This window comes from Pyricularia oryzae, chromosome 1 (genome assembly GCF_000002495.2).
Source record: "Pyricularia oryzae 70-15 chromosome 1, whole genome shotgun sequence".
Lineage (NCBI taxonomy): Eukaryota > Fungi > Ascomycota > Sordariomycetes > Magnaporthales > Pyriculariaceae > Pyricularia > Pyricularia oryzae.
In genome coordinates, this window is record NC_017844.1 from 619,283 (window position 1) to 634,435 (window position 15,153).

Genomic DNA, 15,153 nt, shown 5'->3' on the forward strand with positions numbered 1-15,153 from the left:
CTAAAATCGCGCCCGCCGTTTGAAGGCGTTTACCGTTCGAATCTAGTTTCAAGCTAGGACCTGGGACAAAAGTTGATCTTTGTTGAGTACCTAATGTACCTTATCTTTTGCCAAATGTCGATCTGCGTGAAAAAGTTTATGGCAATGTGGGGAGATGCGATTATGCATTCCAACCGACAGCAGCGCCAAGCTGCTTCAAAAAGAAGAGTAGAAAGACAAAAAAGAACAAAAGAGTTTTAAAACCCGAAGCCGTATGGGTAGCCTGTTGGAAGATCTGGCATAGGTTTCCAATTTTAAAAATATCCGACATGTGAAGGGACTTTACAAGGTTAAGGATGCTGGGCTAAAGTAAAACACTGGGGCCAATTTTGTTTTTTTCTTGGGATGGGTTGCCCAAGTTTGATGTCGGGCTTTTTTTTTTTTTTTTTTTTTTTCTCTCTCCGTATTGCCGGTCACAATTTTCAATGTGGCAAGCAACGGCAAGGTCAGATCCTGGGCGATCCATAGAGTTGGAATCCAGGCTAAAAGCTAAAATTGGACTGTTGTCAGTGTTGTGAAGCTTTTACTGCTGTACGTGCTTGACGCGGTGAGTGGTGTGCACCAAACACGAAACACGAAACACGCCTTGACCTGAAACTTGACAGCGCCAGCACCAATCCTACGGTAAGGGTGGGTTTCTGCCGAGTTCGTGTCACGATTTTAACTTACCATACCTACATTAATCGCTGCGTACCTGTTGGCAGTTTATCTCGAGCGAGCGCAAGCCTGTATTGAGCCGGCTTGCTAATAACTTGTGGCGATGTTTGCCTGCTACGTCCATCGGGGTTGCGAGGAAAAAGAAAAAAAAAGTCTCAAGTAAGAAAAGCAAACGGCAAGTTGGTGGTAGGTAAGCTTCGAGTGCCGACATATATAGCATGGGGTCGCATTTTATCATCTCGATTCCCCCTGTAACAAACATCGGAAGCTCCTGATGGTTGGCTGGAAGTTTGGGGTCTTTGAGCCAAAAACCGTTTTGGCGGTAAAGAAAAATACAAGCGACAGGCTTGTTGCGGCTTTTTCTTCTCGCTTATCTCCACACACTGGGGACAATCAAGCTTTCGGATAAGAAATCCCATAGTGGTTTCTCGACGTTTTCAAGCCCTAACGGTAGCAGATGCTACCTCGGTAGCCAACTATTTGCTTGGCAGGGTCGGCTGGAAATGCCAACTCGACCGAAATTCTACAGAATAGGATATTAGCGTACGAATTCGAAACAAATAACCTCGAAAAGCCAAGAGTTTGCTATCAATGTTAATGTTGCAATTCGCACGACTACCTACCTACGTACAGTAGTATCTACCCAGTAATGTGAGATGCTCGAACAAAATAATCGCGCAGAGTATGAGAAAAGTTGCCTAGGTAGGTAAGGTAATGTGACTAGGGAGCTAGGTAGGTACCAACTTTTTTTTTTTTATATTTTTTTTTTATATTTTATATTCTCATGTATGGTCTTTTTTCTCAACACCATTGTGATCGTGCACAGCTGTCATATGCATTTTTGTACTTGCCTCATCTTGTCTAGCCTGGGTTCTTATCATACCCGGTCAAGGCCCAGATTCTGGTCTAGATCTCATTGTCACCATGCAAGATTCGGGCTTTTGAAAAAGAAAAAACCAAGTGGGTAGAATCTAGAACTCAAGTACTGGAATAGCCCCCAGTAGGGCTTGGGCTTGGGCTGACCGGGGCTCATTCAACGCTCGCAAACCTTGCCGACTTGTCAACGGTTACACTGCAGCTCCACCCACTGCATGTTGGATGAGGGGCAGGTTGCAATCAAGACTATCTGGGTAAGCCACCGACATGCTTAGCGAGCTTACTTTTTCGTTGCTTGTCTCACGCAACGTGCACTAGCTTGCCGATGGGTCTCTACGTGGTAAATCAATCTGTTTTGGCTTGGCTCGAGCGCGCGGAGGAAACAAAAAACACGAGTGTGTTTTGACGGAGAGAAAAAAAATAGTGAGACGAATGCCTGTACCCAGCTAGGCCCTGATGCCAGCTGGTCTCCAGAATCCAAACAAGGTTGCATTAACGCGGGCCTGGATGGACAAGTCTCAAAGGGCCACCGGGGTAAGCGGTACGACGTTATTGGTTGAGGAGGCAAACATGACGGCAAAACGTGGCCGTCTTTTGTGTGTAGAGCAAGAGCAAGACAATTGGAAGAGACATGGCCGATAAGCCAAGGTAACTGGCTGCACTTTGGGATACACAAAGATATATAAAAGATGTAGCCTGCCTCTTGGGGGGTTGCTGTACATTGAGACCTGCTGTCAGAGTATCTCTCCCATCAAGTGCATATCATTTTTTTTTTATTTTTTGGGACTTGTCAGCCCTGGAGGTTTCCCCTGGATTATTGCACATCTCCGCGGAAACATTTTGTCAGCCCTATACCCGAGATATACATCTGTTTTTGACAAGTCGACCATTTTAGGCTCAGGTGCATAAATTATGTCGGACGAGAAGAAGGCGGTTGCGGTTGACACCCTTCCGGGCGACACCTCGGGAAGTAACTCGATCGAGATCACGACCCAAGTCGACGAGGCCCAGGGTTATGACCAAAAGGCCACCAAGGCGCTTCTGCGCAAGCTGGACTGGAACATAATCCCGTTCATGTCGCTCATTTACTTGTAAGCACTGGTCTAGCAGCATACCACCACTCGGGCCCTGTCTGGTTGGTGGAAAGCCATTCATTACCTTGTCCTTGTCAACTCACTAACAGTACACAAACACCAGGCTCTGTTTTCTGGACCGCACAAACATTGGCAATGCCCGCCTCGACAACCTTGAAAAGGATCTCGGCCTCACAGGAATCCAGTACAATGACTGCCTCGCCATCCTGTTCCCCTTTTACATCGCGGCCGAGATACCCAGCAACATGATGATGAAGCGCGTGCGGGCGTCGCGCTGGCTGACTTTTATCATGTTCTTTTGGTCCGTGTCCATGATCTGCCAGGGCTTCGTCAAGAACTACGCCGGCATGCTGGCCACGCGGGTGTTCCTGGGCCTGTTCGAGGGCGGCCTGTACCCGGGCGTCAACTACTACATCACGCAGTGGTACTGCCGCCGCGAGTGCGGCTTCCGCATGGCGCTCTTCTTCTCCGCCGCGACCATGGCCGGCGCCTTTGGCGGCATCCTGGCCCGCGGCATCGCCGAGATGCGCGGCGTGGGCGGCCTGCCGGCCTGGTCGTGGATCTTCATCCTCGAGGGCCTGCTGAGCGTGCTCGTGTCCTTCGCCGCGCCCTTTGCCATCCACGACTCGCCGGCCCAGGCCAAGTTCCTCACGCCGCTGGAGCAGGCCGAGGTGGAGCGCCGACTAAAGGCCGACGCCGGCCACCTGTCCAACGAGTTTGACGTGCGCTACGTGTGGCAGGCGCTGGGCGACTGGAAGATCTACATCCACATGCTCATCTGCATGGCCGGCTTCTGCCCCATCTACTCGTTCTCGCTGTTCCTGCCCACCATCGTCAAGGGCATGGGCTACACGGCCAACGACGCGCAGCTCATGACGGTGCCGCCCTACGTCGTCGCCTGCTGCTTCACCATCGCCGCCAGCTACTTTGCCGACAAGTGGCAGCGCCGCGGCGTCTTCATCATGGGCTTCCAGCTCGTCGGCATCGCCGGCTTTGCCCTGCTGTGCGGCACCGACAACTCAAAGGCCCAGTATGTGGGGACCGTGCTGGCTGCTGTTGGTGAGTCTGAGCTTTTTACTATTTCTCTTGTGCAGGGGCTTCCTTGGCAACTTTTGTTAGCAAAAAAAAAAAGAAAACTACCAGATTGGCGACACCAGACTAACAAAGTGTCCAATTGTTCTTGTTCTTAGGCATTTACCCCCAGATCCCTCTCGGCCTCGCCTGGAACAGTGGCAACATTGGCGGTAGTCTGAAGCGAGGCACCGGCATCGCCATGCAGGTCATGGGCGGCAACTGCGGCGGCATCATTGCTTCATACGTGTACCTCTCCCGGGATGGACCCCGTTACATTACCGGACACTCGATTCTGATCGGTTTCATCAGGTACGTTTTTATACTTTCCCCGCTCCGTTCAAGACGGTCTTTTTGTCGGTGTACATGTCATGTCGCTAATTAGTTATCCACTCTTTCCCCTCCTGCAGCATGGCTTTCTTCCTCAGCCTATTCATGTCGACATGGTGTCAGCGGGAGAATGCCCGGCGAGCGGCCATCTCCCCCGAACTCGGAGCGGACGAGCTTAATGATGAACAGAAGGAGATGGAGCGGGAGAAGGCCGATAATGTGCCGTGGTTCAGGTACACGACTTGATTAAACTTTTGTTTGCTTCTTGTGGGGTGCATTAAACAGGACGATCTTATCCATACATGGTCGGTGGTTTTTTTTCTAGAGTAAACCCGCATATAGATGTTTCGCACGATATACTATATAGCATAAGTACATGCTTAAAACTGAACCAACCATGAACATGTCGCAGCTGCCGAGCAGCCATGGAAAATATTTATTACTTGCATTCCCAAACCTACCAATGACCCGGTCGTAGGCCTTGGCGCATGACTCGATATCGGGGTAGAGGTGGGCTGCTGTAACGAACATGTGGGTGAATGGGTGATTCATACTCAATTCAAGTGGGTGAAGATCAGCAAGAACAACACACGTGCAATATTATCTGTGGTGGTTGACGATGAACATGTCCCTTTCATGCTTAATCCCACCAAGCCCGACAACCCTCCTCCTGCCTGTCCTTACCGGCAGTGCCACCCTAAACGGGATTCCGGCCAAGTCTCAAATCCGGATTGACAGCCTTTGTGGTGTGCCGCGGAAGAAAGCAATGGAGTGGGCAAGCTGGACTGAAAACATCCCACCATTCATATGCTCGCCAAGAAACCAGGGGGTCCCGACCAAGGTGGAGGAAAAAAAAAATAGGGACTGCAAATTTGGGCGTGCTGAACTAAAATCACCGACAATAATCACCCAACTCGGCACTGTTAACCTCGAACAGCTGTTTGCACATAGCAAATATAGTTAATTCGAAAAACGGCAGCATATAAAGCGTCAACGCACCTTTTTAAGGTATAACTTGTGTGTTTGATTCCTTTTTGTCAATTGCAATTATTTGCAGATATACGGAGGTTTGAAATCCCTATTTTTTTGTCCCCCACTTGCCGGACTTTACAGGCCTGTCCCAGTGGGGAATTAAGCTTAGTGCCTTGGCATACGTCTATCTTGTCTTATCAGATCGATCAGATAAAGTACACGGCGTGGAGATCTGCCAACACTGAATAAAATCGCGCAGCGTTCAAAAAGGAATCAGGTGTCCGATCTAAAGCCGAGATTTTCTTGACGCGGCTGACCGGCAGTTTGCCCAAGAGTTCAAGTCGGGAGGAGTGGTTTCGGCAGAGGAGCGGTAGGGTTTCTGTATGACGAAAACCCCACCTGTAGATACAAAAGGGGCTACTCTCCTGCTCTTTGCTTTTCCTGTCCGTTTTCGCTTTGATCCCTTCCAGATACGTTCTCTAGTAACCTCTACAGACATCCGTAATAATCTCCTTCAATTGATCTTTTTTTACTAGCAAAACTCCCTCACACACTAGAAGATGGGATCCCTTGGTGATACACCCGTTGAAGTGCCCACAAAACAAGCACCCACAACGCTCAATGGCATCGCAGCCGAAATCACTAGGCTATCGGCTGAGCTGACCAAGTTCCTTGAGGACAACAAGCTTGACGTCCCGACATTTGAAGCCGATAGCCCAACGAGATACGATGGACTCACTGCCGAGTCCTTCATGACACGGCAGCACCTGATTGACAGGATCAACGACATGTGGCTGCTGGCCCAGGGTCCCAGCGAGAGTATATTCAACTACGTCCACAATGTAAGTACCCCTCTTTTTTCTCACGTCTGTCTGTTTCCCCCATGATCCCCACTCTTGATCCCGTAAAGCCATCTTTACTCACTGTGACCCCCTCAACCCCAAGGCCATGCCCGACGCCGCGTGCCTCAACGTCCTCAACTACTTCAACTTCTGGGCCGCCGTGCCGCTAGACGGCAGCGCCTCGTACCAAGAAATCGCCCAGAGGGTCCGGCTGCCCCTGGACGTGACCCGCCGCGTCGTCCAGCACGGGCTCACCATCCGCCTCTTCGCCAGCGACGCGTCGACGGGCCCGGGCCGCGTGCGCCACACGGCACGGTCCGCGGCGCTCGCGCGCGCGCCGGGTCTGCGGGCGCTCGTCTCGACGGTGCTGGACGAGGCCGGCGCGCCCATGATGGTGATGCACGAGTCGCTAGACCGCCACAGCAGGGGCAGCGAGACGCTCAGCCCCGAGATGGAGCACACGGCCTTTGCGCACCTGCACGCCGGCAAGGGCGGGGACGGCCAGGGGAGGCGCTATGTCAACTCGTGGGACATGCTGGAGAACGACGGCGAGGGGGAGGACAAGGGCTGGCGGCAGAAGAACTTTGTCGAGTTTATGAGGTACCTCAAGGAGATCTTTCGGTTTGACGATGTGCTCTCGCACGCGTACGACTGGGAGAAGCTTGGGGATGCTACTGTTGTGGATGTAAGTCGAGTCATGCACTTTTGCTCACCCCCTTTTACACCCTACATCGGTTTATTTGGACACGACTGACGCGGCATCAAAAATACAGGTCGGCGGTTCAGCAGGCCACGACGCCGTGGTCCTAGCCCGCAAGTTCCCTTCGCTGCGCATCCACGTGCAAGACCTACCCAAGGTGGCACCCGTCTTTGCATCCTCCGTACCGGCCGACCTCTCCTCGCGCGTCACCTTTACGCCGCACGACTTTTTCAACCCGCAGCCCGTGGCGGGGGCCGACGTGTACATACTCAAGATGATACTGCACGACTGGCCGGACCACGAGTGCGCGCGGATCCTGCGGGCGCTGATCCCGGCCCTCAAGCCCGGCGCCAAGGTGATCCTGGTCGAGTACGTGGGCGGCGCCAACGAGGACGAGGCGGCCGCGGCCCTGCCGGACCCGGCGGTGCCGAGGAGCCTGACGCAGATGGGCACGGCGACGGACCTGAGGCTCATGGCGCTCTTCAACGCAAAGGAGAGGCCGCTCGGGGCGTGGCGGGGCGTCTTTGCGGCGGCGGATCAGAGGTTCAAGGTCAAGGACTGCGAGCCCAAGCCTGGCGAGTTCTTTGCCGTGATTGAGGCCGAGTGGACTGGCTGAGGGAGGGGGGGGCTTGTGATGCCTTGGTGTGTTTTAGCTCCGCGATTCTGGAGAATTAAAAGTAAAATATCCGTTTATAAGTCTACCAAAATCAACACATTTAAACTGCCACACAGCCATCATTAACTCTACCCGAGCTTACTTTTGCATCTTGATGGACCGCCGCCGAGTAAAACCCATATTCTTTTGCCCTTTGGCCGTCTTGGGAGGACTTGTTTTAGACTTTGAGCCCCTCACGGCAGCGGGTCCAACATTCTTATTCTGCAGATTATGTCTTGTATCAGTCTTCTTTTTAGCCGTCTTGTTTGTGACATTCTTTTGCACGCTATTTCTTGCGTCAGTCTTCTTTTGCACATTGCTTTTGTTGCCGCCCATAGTTTTGCCGCCTGTCGTAGCTGCCTTGGGGGCCTTGGATGGTCGAGTGCAGGATTTGGATTTAATAGAGCGCTTCGAGTTGCCTGGCAAAGGGGGGTTTGATGTCGTCGGGCATGAGATTTCCATAGCGGGTGCGTCCTGGACAACAGGAACACGGTCTTGGGTGGGATGCACCTGAGAGAATTTCCACTGGCTCCACGTATTGCCGTCAGGCTCCCCCTCGATGATTACATTCTTGAAATTGGTGACTTTGAGGAAATCAGCACACCCGAACTGCTCCTCATCCGGACAGTCTCCGGCCGTGCATGGAGGCACAACTTTTACCTTGAACCAGGCAACAAAAGTAGTTTTAGTCCTGTCGGGCCATTTAAACTCCCTAGAACCGGCAGGACGGTTGAGGCGGTCGTACTCCCGGAGGGCGCCAAACTCTCCACAAGAGCCGCCGTAACGGTGTCTCTGGTCACCAAAGTGCGCCTTCATCATCGCCTCAGGAGAGCCGATTGTTCTGGGATCGTCGAACCGGCCAGAGTAGACCATATCCTTTCCGGATCCTTTAACAGAACTGCTGAAATAAATCTCGGTTGGTGCGTTGTCCCTCTCAACCAGCATCGCTACTATCGTTGACGGGTAGTTGATCTTGGCCTGTGTTTTACTTCCGGCTACGCTAACCATCTCGGCGAATGCCTGTTTGGAAGCAAATATCAGCTCTCCTTTTGACAAGGTTGATGGGGTTTCCAGCCGAATAGCACCGGCAACGTGCACCCATTTGTTGATATCTTCCTGTAGTACCCCATTCTTTTTCAGAGTTGGAGGTGCTGTAGTTCCTCTAATGCCAAAAGAGGCACCCTCTGTAGGGCTCACAGTGCTGCAAAGCAGAAGAAAGCTCCAAAGCAAATGCATGACTGAGGGTTGAGGCGAACAAAGGAAGTCTGTAGCTATGTGTGAGGGTGTTTCAAATGTGTGTGTGCTCTGATTTGAGGGATATACAATGGATGAGTAGGAGAATAAACACCGCAAGGCTGGGTATAAACGATATTCACATCAAAAGTATGATGGCTTGATAAGACAATATTGTAGTTAATGCATGGTCTTGAGAAAACATATATCACGGAAAAGTAGTACCCCAAGGCTTTATAGCACATGTGAAGTACAAAAGAGTCCATCGTATCACCATGTACATCTTTCTGTGAGTTTTCGTTCTCGTCGCGGCTTACTACTACAATAAACGTCGTGATGTTACAAACTGCATTCAAAGTCCAAGGTTGAAGAGAAGTACATACAGACTAGTCAGCTTCAGTTGTTGGCCCGTCAAAAATAAAAGAGAATGATAAAAAAAAACCGTTGCATCGAGTTGTCTCCATAGACCGAGGTGGAGGTGCATCAACCAGGAAGGCAATTGATGTTGCTGGGTTCCTTACTACTTGCCGCTCGGCTAGCTCCTCCCAGCGGCTGAAATTTACATTTCCCAGCATAAGCAGTTTAACCCGCCCCGAAAATGCGCGATGCTGTACGCCACATGATGATCCACAGCCAGGCCCGAAAAGTCAGACCAAGAAGAGAACCAACAAGATTACTAGGGGTTTTCGTCTCCGAATTGAGCGACGGGCAACAATCAGATATTTGGGCCGTGACCTTGTCGCTGTGGGGTTCGGAGGCTGTTTCCACACAGCCCCCCCTTGGCTTTCAATATTCGCACAACCAACAACCACTTGCATGCATGTCCAGTAAGCTAAGGGATAGGATAGCCAGTTCAAAATAGCAACCCAACCGCACCGGCTCCGAAAATGGCCGACGAGGACACAACGCGAACGGCAAGGTTTTTTAGGCTGTTGCATCCAAGGAAATCTCTACTCTGTGGTTGAATAGCTGCGGTAATCTAACTTGGGGACCCTGGTTCTCCATCTAGTATAGGTCTAGGTCGCAGCGAACAAACATACCGTATTAACCAAGGTGTATCACCATTGTCAACACCTTTAGGTCGCAAATTTTGTCCTCCTATCTCCATCCCTCGTGGTCCCATTCTTCATACGGATAAAGCTTCTGTGCCTCCACCAGTGGGTTTTGGTCAGTCGCACCACGGATGTAATCCTCTACCGCACTGAAGCCGTCAATCTCTTTGGCAAAAAGTTCTTTCCCAAGATCCCACAATTCTGGCGGCGATGCATTAAGCTCGCCCCAGGATGCACTTGTTATTCTGACTGGCTCGTCGTTCATGACCGAACCCCGAAGCCTGAGCCAATTCTCACGCATACGGGGTGTTTGTTCCTGAAGGCCGTCCACGACTAATGACCACCCCTCCTCTTCAATAAGTTCTCCCGAGTCCGCCAAGATGCGCATAGAAATGCCTATCAAGCGGACTTGATATATGGCTTCAGAGTTGCGTATCAGCTGAATCAGCTCGGACCCTTTGCCAATCGAATTGTTGGTCAAATGAAGGACTTCAAGGTTGGGCAAGGGATAACCACCAAACATGTGCTCACAAAAGTCGTCGCCGTTGTGCGCATTTGCCCAGCTCGCCAATCTGAAGCTGATTGATGGCGAATCGAGATGAAGGTGCCTCAGACTTTTGGAAAGCATGAGCTTCACGATAGTGGCAAAAAGGGTCCATTGTACTCGGCGTTCGGGCTGGTATGTCCAGCCAAAGTTTTCCACCGGATCGATAGCTTCCTTACAGTCCTTGGTGCAGTGGTTCCCAATTACATAAATAACCGGAGTGACCTCCAAGACCTGCAGGGTCCGGCACGCCTCCCTCAGCTCGTCGCGTGCCGAGAGCTTCAGCGGCCGCAGGTACGGAGCCCCCGAGTCCCAGGCCGGCACGTATCTGGGGATCTGGAGGTTGATTATCCTGAGGCCGGTCAGTGCGACCCCGGCCTGGTGAACGGCGACGGGGAGGTTGATGATGAGGTCGATGGGCGGGTGGCAAAGTTTCAACGCCGTGTCTGGCGCGCGGGTGGATTTGAGATGCCAGCAGCTGTACCAGCTCATGGGCGCTGCCAGAGCCGCGAGGCTGGACTCGTCGACGACCTCGGCCCCCACAGTCGCGATCAAGAGCGCGCCCAGGTGCGAAGTGTTGCGGTACTGGTGGTCCTCGTCGTCCATGACCAGGCGGGTCGCGGCGGGCATCCTGGCCATCGCCTGTGCGAGCCGTCGCAAAGAGGCGCCTGATCTATGCGCCTCAAACTGCGCCAGGTATCGACGCTTGTATTCGGCGTGGATCGATTTGAGGATTCGCAGGCTCTCCGCGCCGACGTCGCTGGATGGATCCATCGACAGGCGCTCCCAGTCGTCGACGACTGCGTCGACAAGGGGCGATGGTGCATTGTCGCTCGCTTTGGAGTGTCTTCGCCATGTCCAAGAGAGGTATGTCGCGAGGTGGACTGGGTCCTTTGCAATCACTTCATCCAAAAACCCAAGGCGGACGCGGACCACTTTGACAAGTCTAGAGAAGATGGCATGATGCGAAATCTCATCCAATCTATCGAGAGATTTGGAGTCAAGTACGGAACAAGAAGCAATCGGGAGCAGTAGAGGCGTGGCTATGGTGGAGAACTTGGTGCAAACAAGCCGGAGGCTTTTGATGCTGGTTGTGTTTTGCGTGAGGTTTTCGAAATATCGCAAGCCATCCAACTCGAAAGGCTCAGCAAGCTTGACAAAGCCAAAGATGCAAGACAAGACCTCTGTAGGAAAATCGAGAATATGAACGGCGCTTGTGCTGGGCGTCATTGTGCCTCCTGGAGAGTTTGATGAGAAAAAGGAAGCTAGGCGATGCGAATGACTAGACGAGGAAAGCCGTGGTGGGCTCTTGCGCAGTCCAAATAAAATTCTGGGGTCGTTGGCTGATCCACACGCTAGCCCCGGTTTCCGGGTGCTTCCGGCGGTCCCTACGCGAGCTGTCAGACGGCGGCCAACCCCCCCACCTAAAACTAAAACCATCCTGGTCTGGAGCGGGCTGTCATCCCAACGTGGTTTGGGGCGGTGGCTAGCCTGTCACAACCTGTCGCTTACGACCTGCATGCCTGTTTTTTCTCTCTGTCTGTTTTTTTGCTGCGCCTGCCAAACCGAGTGACATAACATCCTCATTTCCCATGGAGAATTCTCCTCAGGGCAAGAATTAGTACAGTACCCCTACACCCCTACACCCCTACTATGTACTGTACACACTCCCCTCCTCACCCCCCATCCCCCCCATCCCCCAGCGGACCCCTCCCTGGACAACGAAAAAAAATTAGAGCGGGAAACGCAAGGGAGGCTCCCGTGCGGCCGTGCCACGCTGTACGTAAACCCCGCCGCTAATTGGTCCACGCTACACCAGATACAGTGCCACCCCTTGCGCAAGTGTGTCGTGATAACAGAATAGTTAGGGAGGATTGCAGGTGACAGGAGGATAAATACGATTCATGGTCATTCTTGGTCTACGGGGAAAGTATCCGGGCTCCATGATGCACAGAACAAAAAAAGAAGGGTGTTGCGAGGTAGGGAGCATGCCCAGGAACTACGAACCCAGGTAAATAAGGGGGGCCTTGGAGCTGACATGGTGCAATAATTTGTTTGCTCCGCAAAGAAAAAAAAACGTAATGGTATATAATATTAGCTCCTCATTTTTTCCCCATTTGGTCTTTCTAGTTGGTTTTTTTTTTTTTTGCCTTCGTTCTTGACTGCCGACCAAAATCGCCATGCGCTGCCCGACATTGTCTCGAAAGTGCCCAGTAGACATTCCTTCACCAATTTCAATGGCAGAACTTGCGCTCCAGGACTATGAGATGCAGCTAATGCTGTTTGAGCAGCAGAACAAGGCACGGCTGCTGACGGCCATGGAGCAACAAGCACGCGACTATTACATGGAGGAGCCGCCCTCGAGCGCACAAGCACTCATCGACTCCATACCCGACGCCCATACTAGTGCGCTCCAATTAGGTCATTTTTTGCAAACGAACTCTGCCAAGGGAATGACCGAAAGCGGATGGTTGGAGCTGCACATGATCGAGGGCAAAGACCAAATCTTCTTGGAGCGGCCGTCTTGGACCTGGACTTCGGTCTACCACCGACATCTGGACTTCAACCAACAAACCCTAGTCCCCGACGACAGCAAAAATTCACAAAAACTACTATCGGAGGCCGCCTTTGTGGTTCGAAAACACTATCGACACCACTGCCAGCCTAAGCAACTCGCACATATCCATACCCCGAACGCAGCACCTCAAGGGCCAGCTGCCGCCCCACCTATTCCAGTCAGAGAAACCATTGAGCTACAGTCGGATGAAGTTGCTGCTGCGCTCAAACAGTTCCTCCAGAGACAACCGAATTTTACGTCCCACTTTCCAGACTGGGATTTTGCCGCGCCGCTGGAATCCCCGTTTATGTTTTGGTATCAGTATGGAAACCAACCTCTTCCCGAATCCACACCTCAATGGCAAGCAGAGCTGCTGCGTCCACTATTTTCGTGGCTCGCCAGCAACTATGGTGCAATACACAGGGAGATAGCAACCAGAATTGCTCGAGGGGTAGTGTCCAGGTCGACCGTGCAGTTCCTTTTCCGTCCCGGGCAGGCCTTGGTCGACATGGCCGCCGAAGGGTCCCAGGGCTACATTGCTACGTCATGGCCGGTGTGGCAGTCGAGGAGTAAACCAGAGTGCGATTCCACCAAAGAGGAATGGGAGCTGACGGCATGGTCTTATGCGTTTCGGCCGGGGGGTTTTGACTCAATCCAAGTCCGTCTGCGAATTTGTCTCAATGCACCAGACGGGGCCTCAGAGGTTGACGTCAACGCGTTGAACATTCGACCGGTTTCGTTTGTCAGTAGGGAGGTCTACTCCGCACTGGCATTTCGAGGAGCAAACATGTGGGCGATGCGGAATGGAGGCTATTACCAACACCAGGTCGATTCTCATCAGGACTTGAACTTGGTTCGTGTCTTTCCCTCAACTTGGTTCAGATCCCGTTGTTGATCCTTCACTGTCATGATCACTCAGCTGCTTACACATTTACTACGAGCACGCGTGTAGCAACGAGGGAGATGCCTGATTGACATCGACGAGTATAGCCGCCTGAACCCGCCAACCGGGGAGTCAGCCCCGGGAGTGCAGAGGCCGAGGTCCATTCAACCGAGCGATGATCGGTTATTAGTATTTCCCAGCAAAATACCAGTCTACGACCTCTGCAGGGAAACATGGGGTGAGTAGGCGACATGTTCACATTCTCTCCTCGATCACTTCCCCTTTTTTTTACCGATTCTCTAACACGATACTATGACATACAATCAAGAGCAAATCCCACCAGAAGATATCCAAGAGGTAGTCTTCATGGAGTCACCAATCACCAAGAGTGCACTCAGCTGGCAGAAATGGGAGGTTTTGGAGCAGTTGATGACCCCTGACCGCGACAGGCATGCGGGTCCCCGGCGGCTGGTCAGCTTATTCCATGGCCCTCCTGGGACGGGGAAAACCTTTGCAGCGGAGATGATGGCCGATCACGTCGGCAAGCCACTGTTTCGTGTCGCGTGCAGGGACATGGCCATCGACCTCGAGACCGTCCGGACACGCCTCGATGCCGTGTTTGCGCTCGCGAAAAAGTGGAGCGGCATGGTGCTGCTCGAGGACGCAGATCGTCTGGTGCAGCAACACCAAGATTCCTCCTCGGACCAGGGACAAAAGGCTCGTCTCGGTCTCGTGTTTTACCTGCTCGGGCTATTCCAAAATTTCGACGGCGTGGTGATTGTGACGACTAGCTGCGTCGACGTCTTTGACGAAAAGCTAAAAACCGCCTTCTCCTTCAACCTCAAGTTTCACCGGCTCGACGGGCCCGGCTGCAGAACAGTCTACCTCAACCTGATTGACGTTTTGCTACAAAGGGGACTGGGTGGAGCCGTCGCGGGAGCGGGCAAGCGCCAGCTGGAACGAGAATCTCGGGCTGCGGGAAAAGCAACAAGCGCCAATGATTCAGCTATCCGAGGCGCGTGGCTTGCTGCGGCGCAGCCGCTGGAGGGCATGGGGATGAACGCCTGGGAGATAACAAGGGCCTTTGAGACTGCCCTGCGCCTGGCTGGTTCCGAAAGGACGACGCTGTCGCCGGCGCACTTGAAGCAGGTCATAGATTGCATGTTGTAATTTACAGGCAATGGAATGGTTGAAACATTTTCCACTTTTTTTTTCCTTTCTCCTTGCAACAAAGACTCAAACTTGTAAAGGTCATCGTACTTGGAGGGGTGGCATGCCGAAGACACTTGCCGACATCAAAATACGTCTGTATTGTCAGCCGCCGGGCACAACTGGGGGGGCGCTTGGGATTGGATTTGCCCTGCTACCAACTTTCAACTCGCTAGCCAACACATAGACCCACAGCGCGGCGACGGACTCTCATCACGCTTGGCGCACGTTATCGGCGGATGCTTTGATCCTTTTAAAAAAAGAAAGCCAAGGTAACTAAACACGGAAGGTCACACCCGACCCCGCCCTGTCAAAATCCGCTTTTTGCTTTTAATGCTTGCTTTTTGTGCGTGCGTGTGTGAGACGGAGAGAGGGGGGCTTGGGGGGGAGCACTTGACTTTCTTTTCTTTTCATATTGGATTAATCTGGCCAAGAGTTA

General features: G+C 52.4%; 5 protein-coding genes across 5 annotated transcripts; 3 read left to right on the plus strand and 2 right to left on the minus strand.

Moving 5' to 3' along the window:
* Positions 1 to 2,484: 2,484 nt before the first annotated feature.
* Positions 2,485 to 4,329, plus strand: MGG_02119 (high-affinity nicotinic acid transporter; the record flags this gene model as incomplete). Its single annotated transcript, XM_003708843.1, has 4 exons — positions 2,485 to 2,663; positions 2,770 to 3,725; positions 3,857 to 4,049; positions 4,148 to 4,329. 4 exons carry the CDS (start codon positions 2,485 to 2,487, stop codon positions 4,311 to 4,313), a joined length of 1,494 nt encoding a protein of 497 aa, XP_003708891.1. The 3' UTR covers positions 4,314 to 4,329.
* A 989-nt stretch (positions 4,330 to 5,318) lies between these two features.
* Positions 5,319 to 7,312, plus strand: MGG_02120 (sterigmatocystin 8-O-methyltransferase). Its single transcript, XM_003708844.1, has 3 exons — positions 5,319 to 5,881; positions 5,985 to 6,566; positions 6,655 to 7,312. The coding sequence occupies exons 1-3, from the start codon at positions 5,600 to 5,602 to the stop codon at positions 7,195 to 7,197; spliced, it is 1,407 nt and encodes a 468-aa protein (XP_003708892.1). The 5' UTR covers positions 5,319 to 5,599; the 3' UTR covers positions 7,198 to 7,312.
* Positions 7,313 to 7,335: 23 nt separating this feature from the next.
* MGG_02121 (uncharacterized protein) lies at positions 7,336 to 8,472 on the minus strand (the record flags this gene model as incomplete). The annotated part of the gene is made up of 2 exons (XM_003708845.1): positions 7,336 to 8,352; positions 8,434 to 8,472. 2 exons carry the CDS (start codon positions 8,470 to 8,472, stop codon positions 7,336 to 7,338), a joined length of 1,056 nt encoding a protein of 351 aa, XP_003708893.1.
* A 781-nt stretch (positions 8,473 to 9,253) lies between these two features.
* On the minus strand, positions 9,254 to 11,367 carry MGG_02122 (uncharacterized protein). Its single transcript, XM_003708846.1, has one exon. The coding sequence runs from the start codon at positions 11,293 to 11,295 to the stop codon at positions 9,568 to 9,570; it is 1,728 nt and encodes a 575-aa protein (XP_003708894.1). The 5' UTR covers positions 11,296 to 11,367; the 3' UTR covers positions 9,254 to 9,567.
* Positions 11,368 to 12,129: 762 nt separating this feature from the next.
* On the plus strand, positions 12,130 to 15,034 carry MGG_02123 (uncharacterized protein). The gene is made up of 3 exons (XM_003708847.1): positions 12,130 to 13,475; positions 13,575 to 13,743; positions 13,834 to 15,034. The coding sequence occupies exons 1-3, from the start codon at positions 12,246 to 12,248 to the stop codon at positions 14,673 to 14,675; spliced, it is 2,241 nt and encodes a 746-aa protein (XP_003708895.1). The 5' UTR covers positions 12,130 to 12,245; the 3' UTR covers positions 14,676 to 15,034.
* The last annotated feature ends 119 nt before the right edge of the window (positions 15,035 to 15,153 follow it).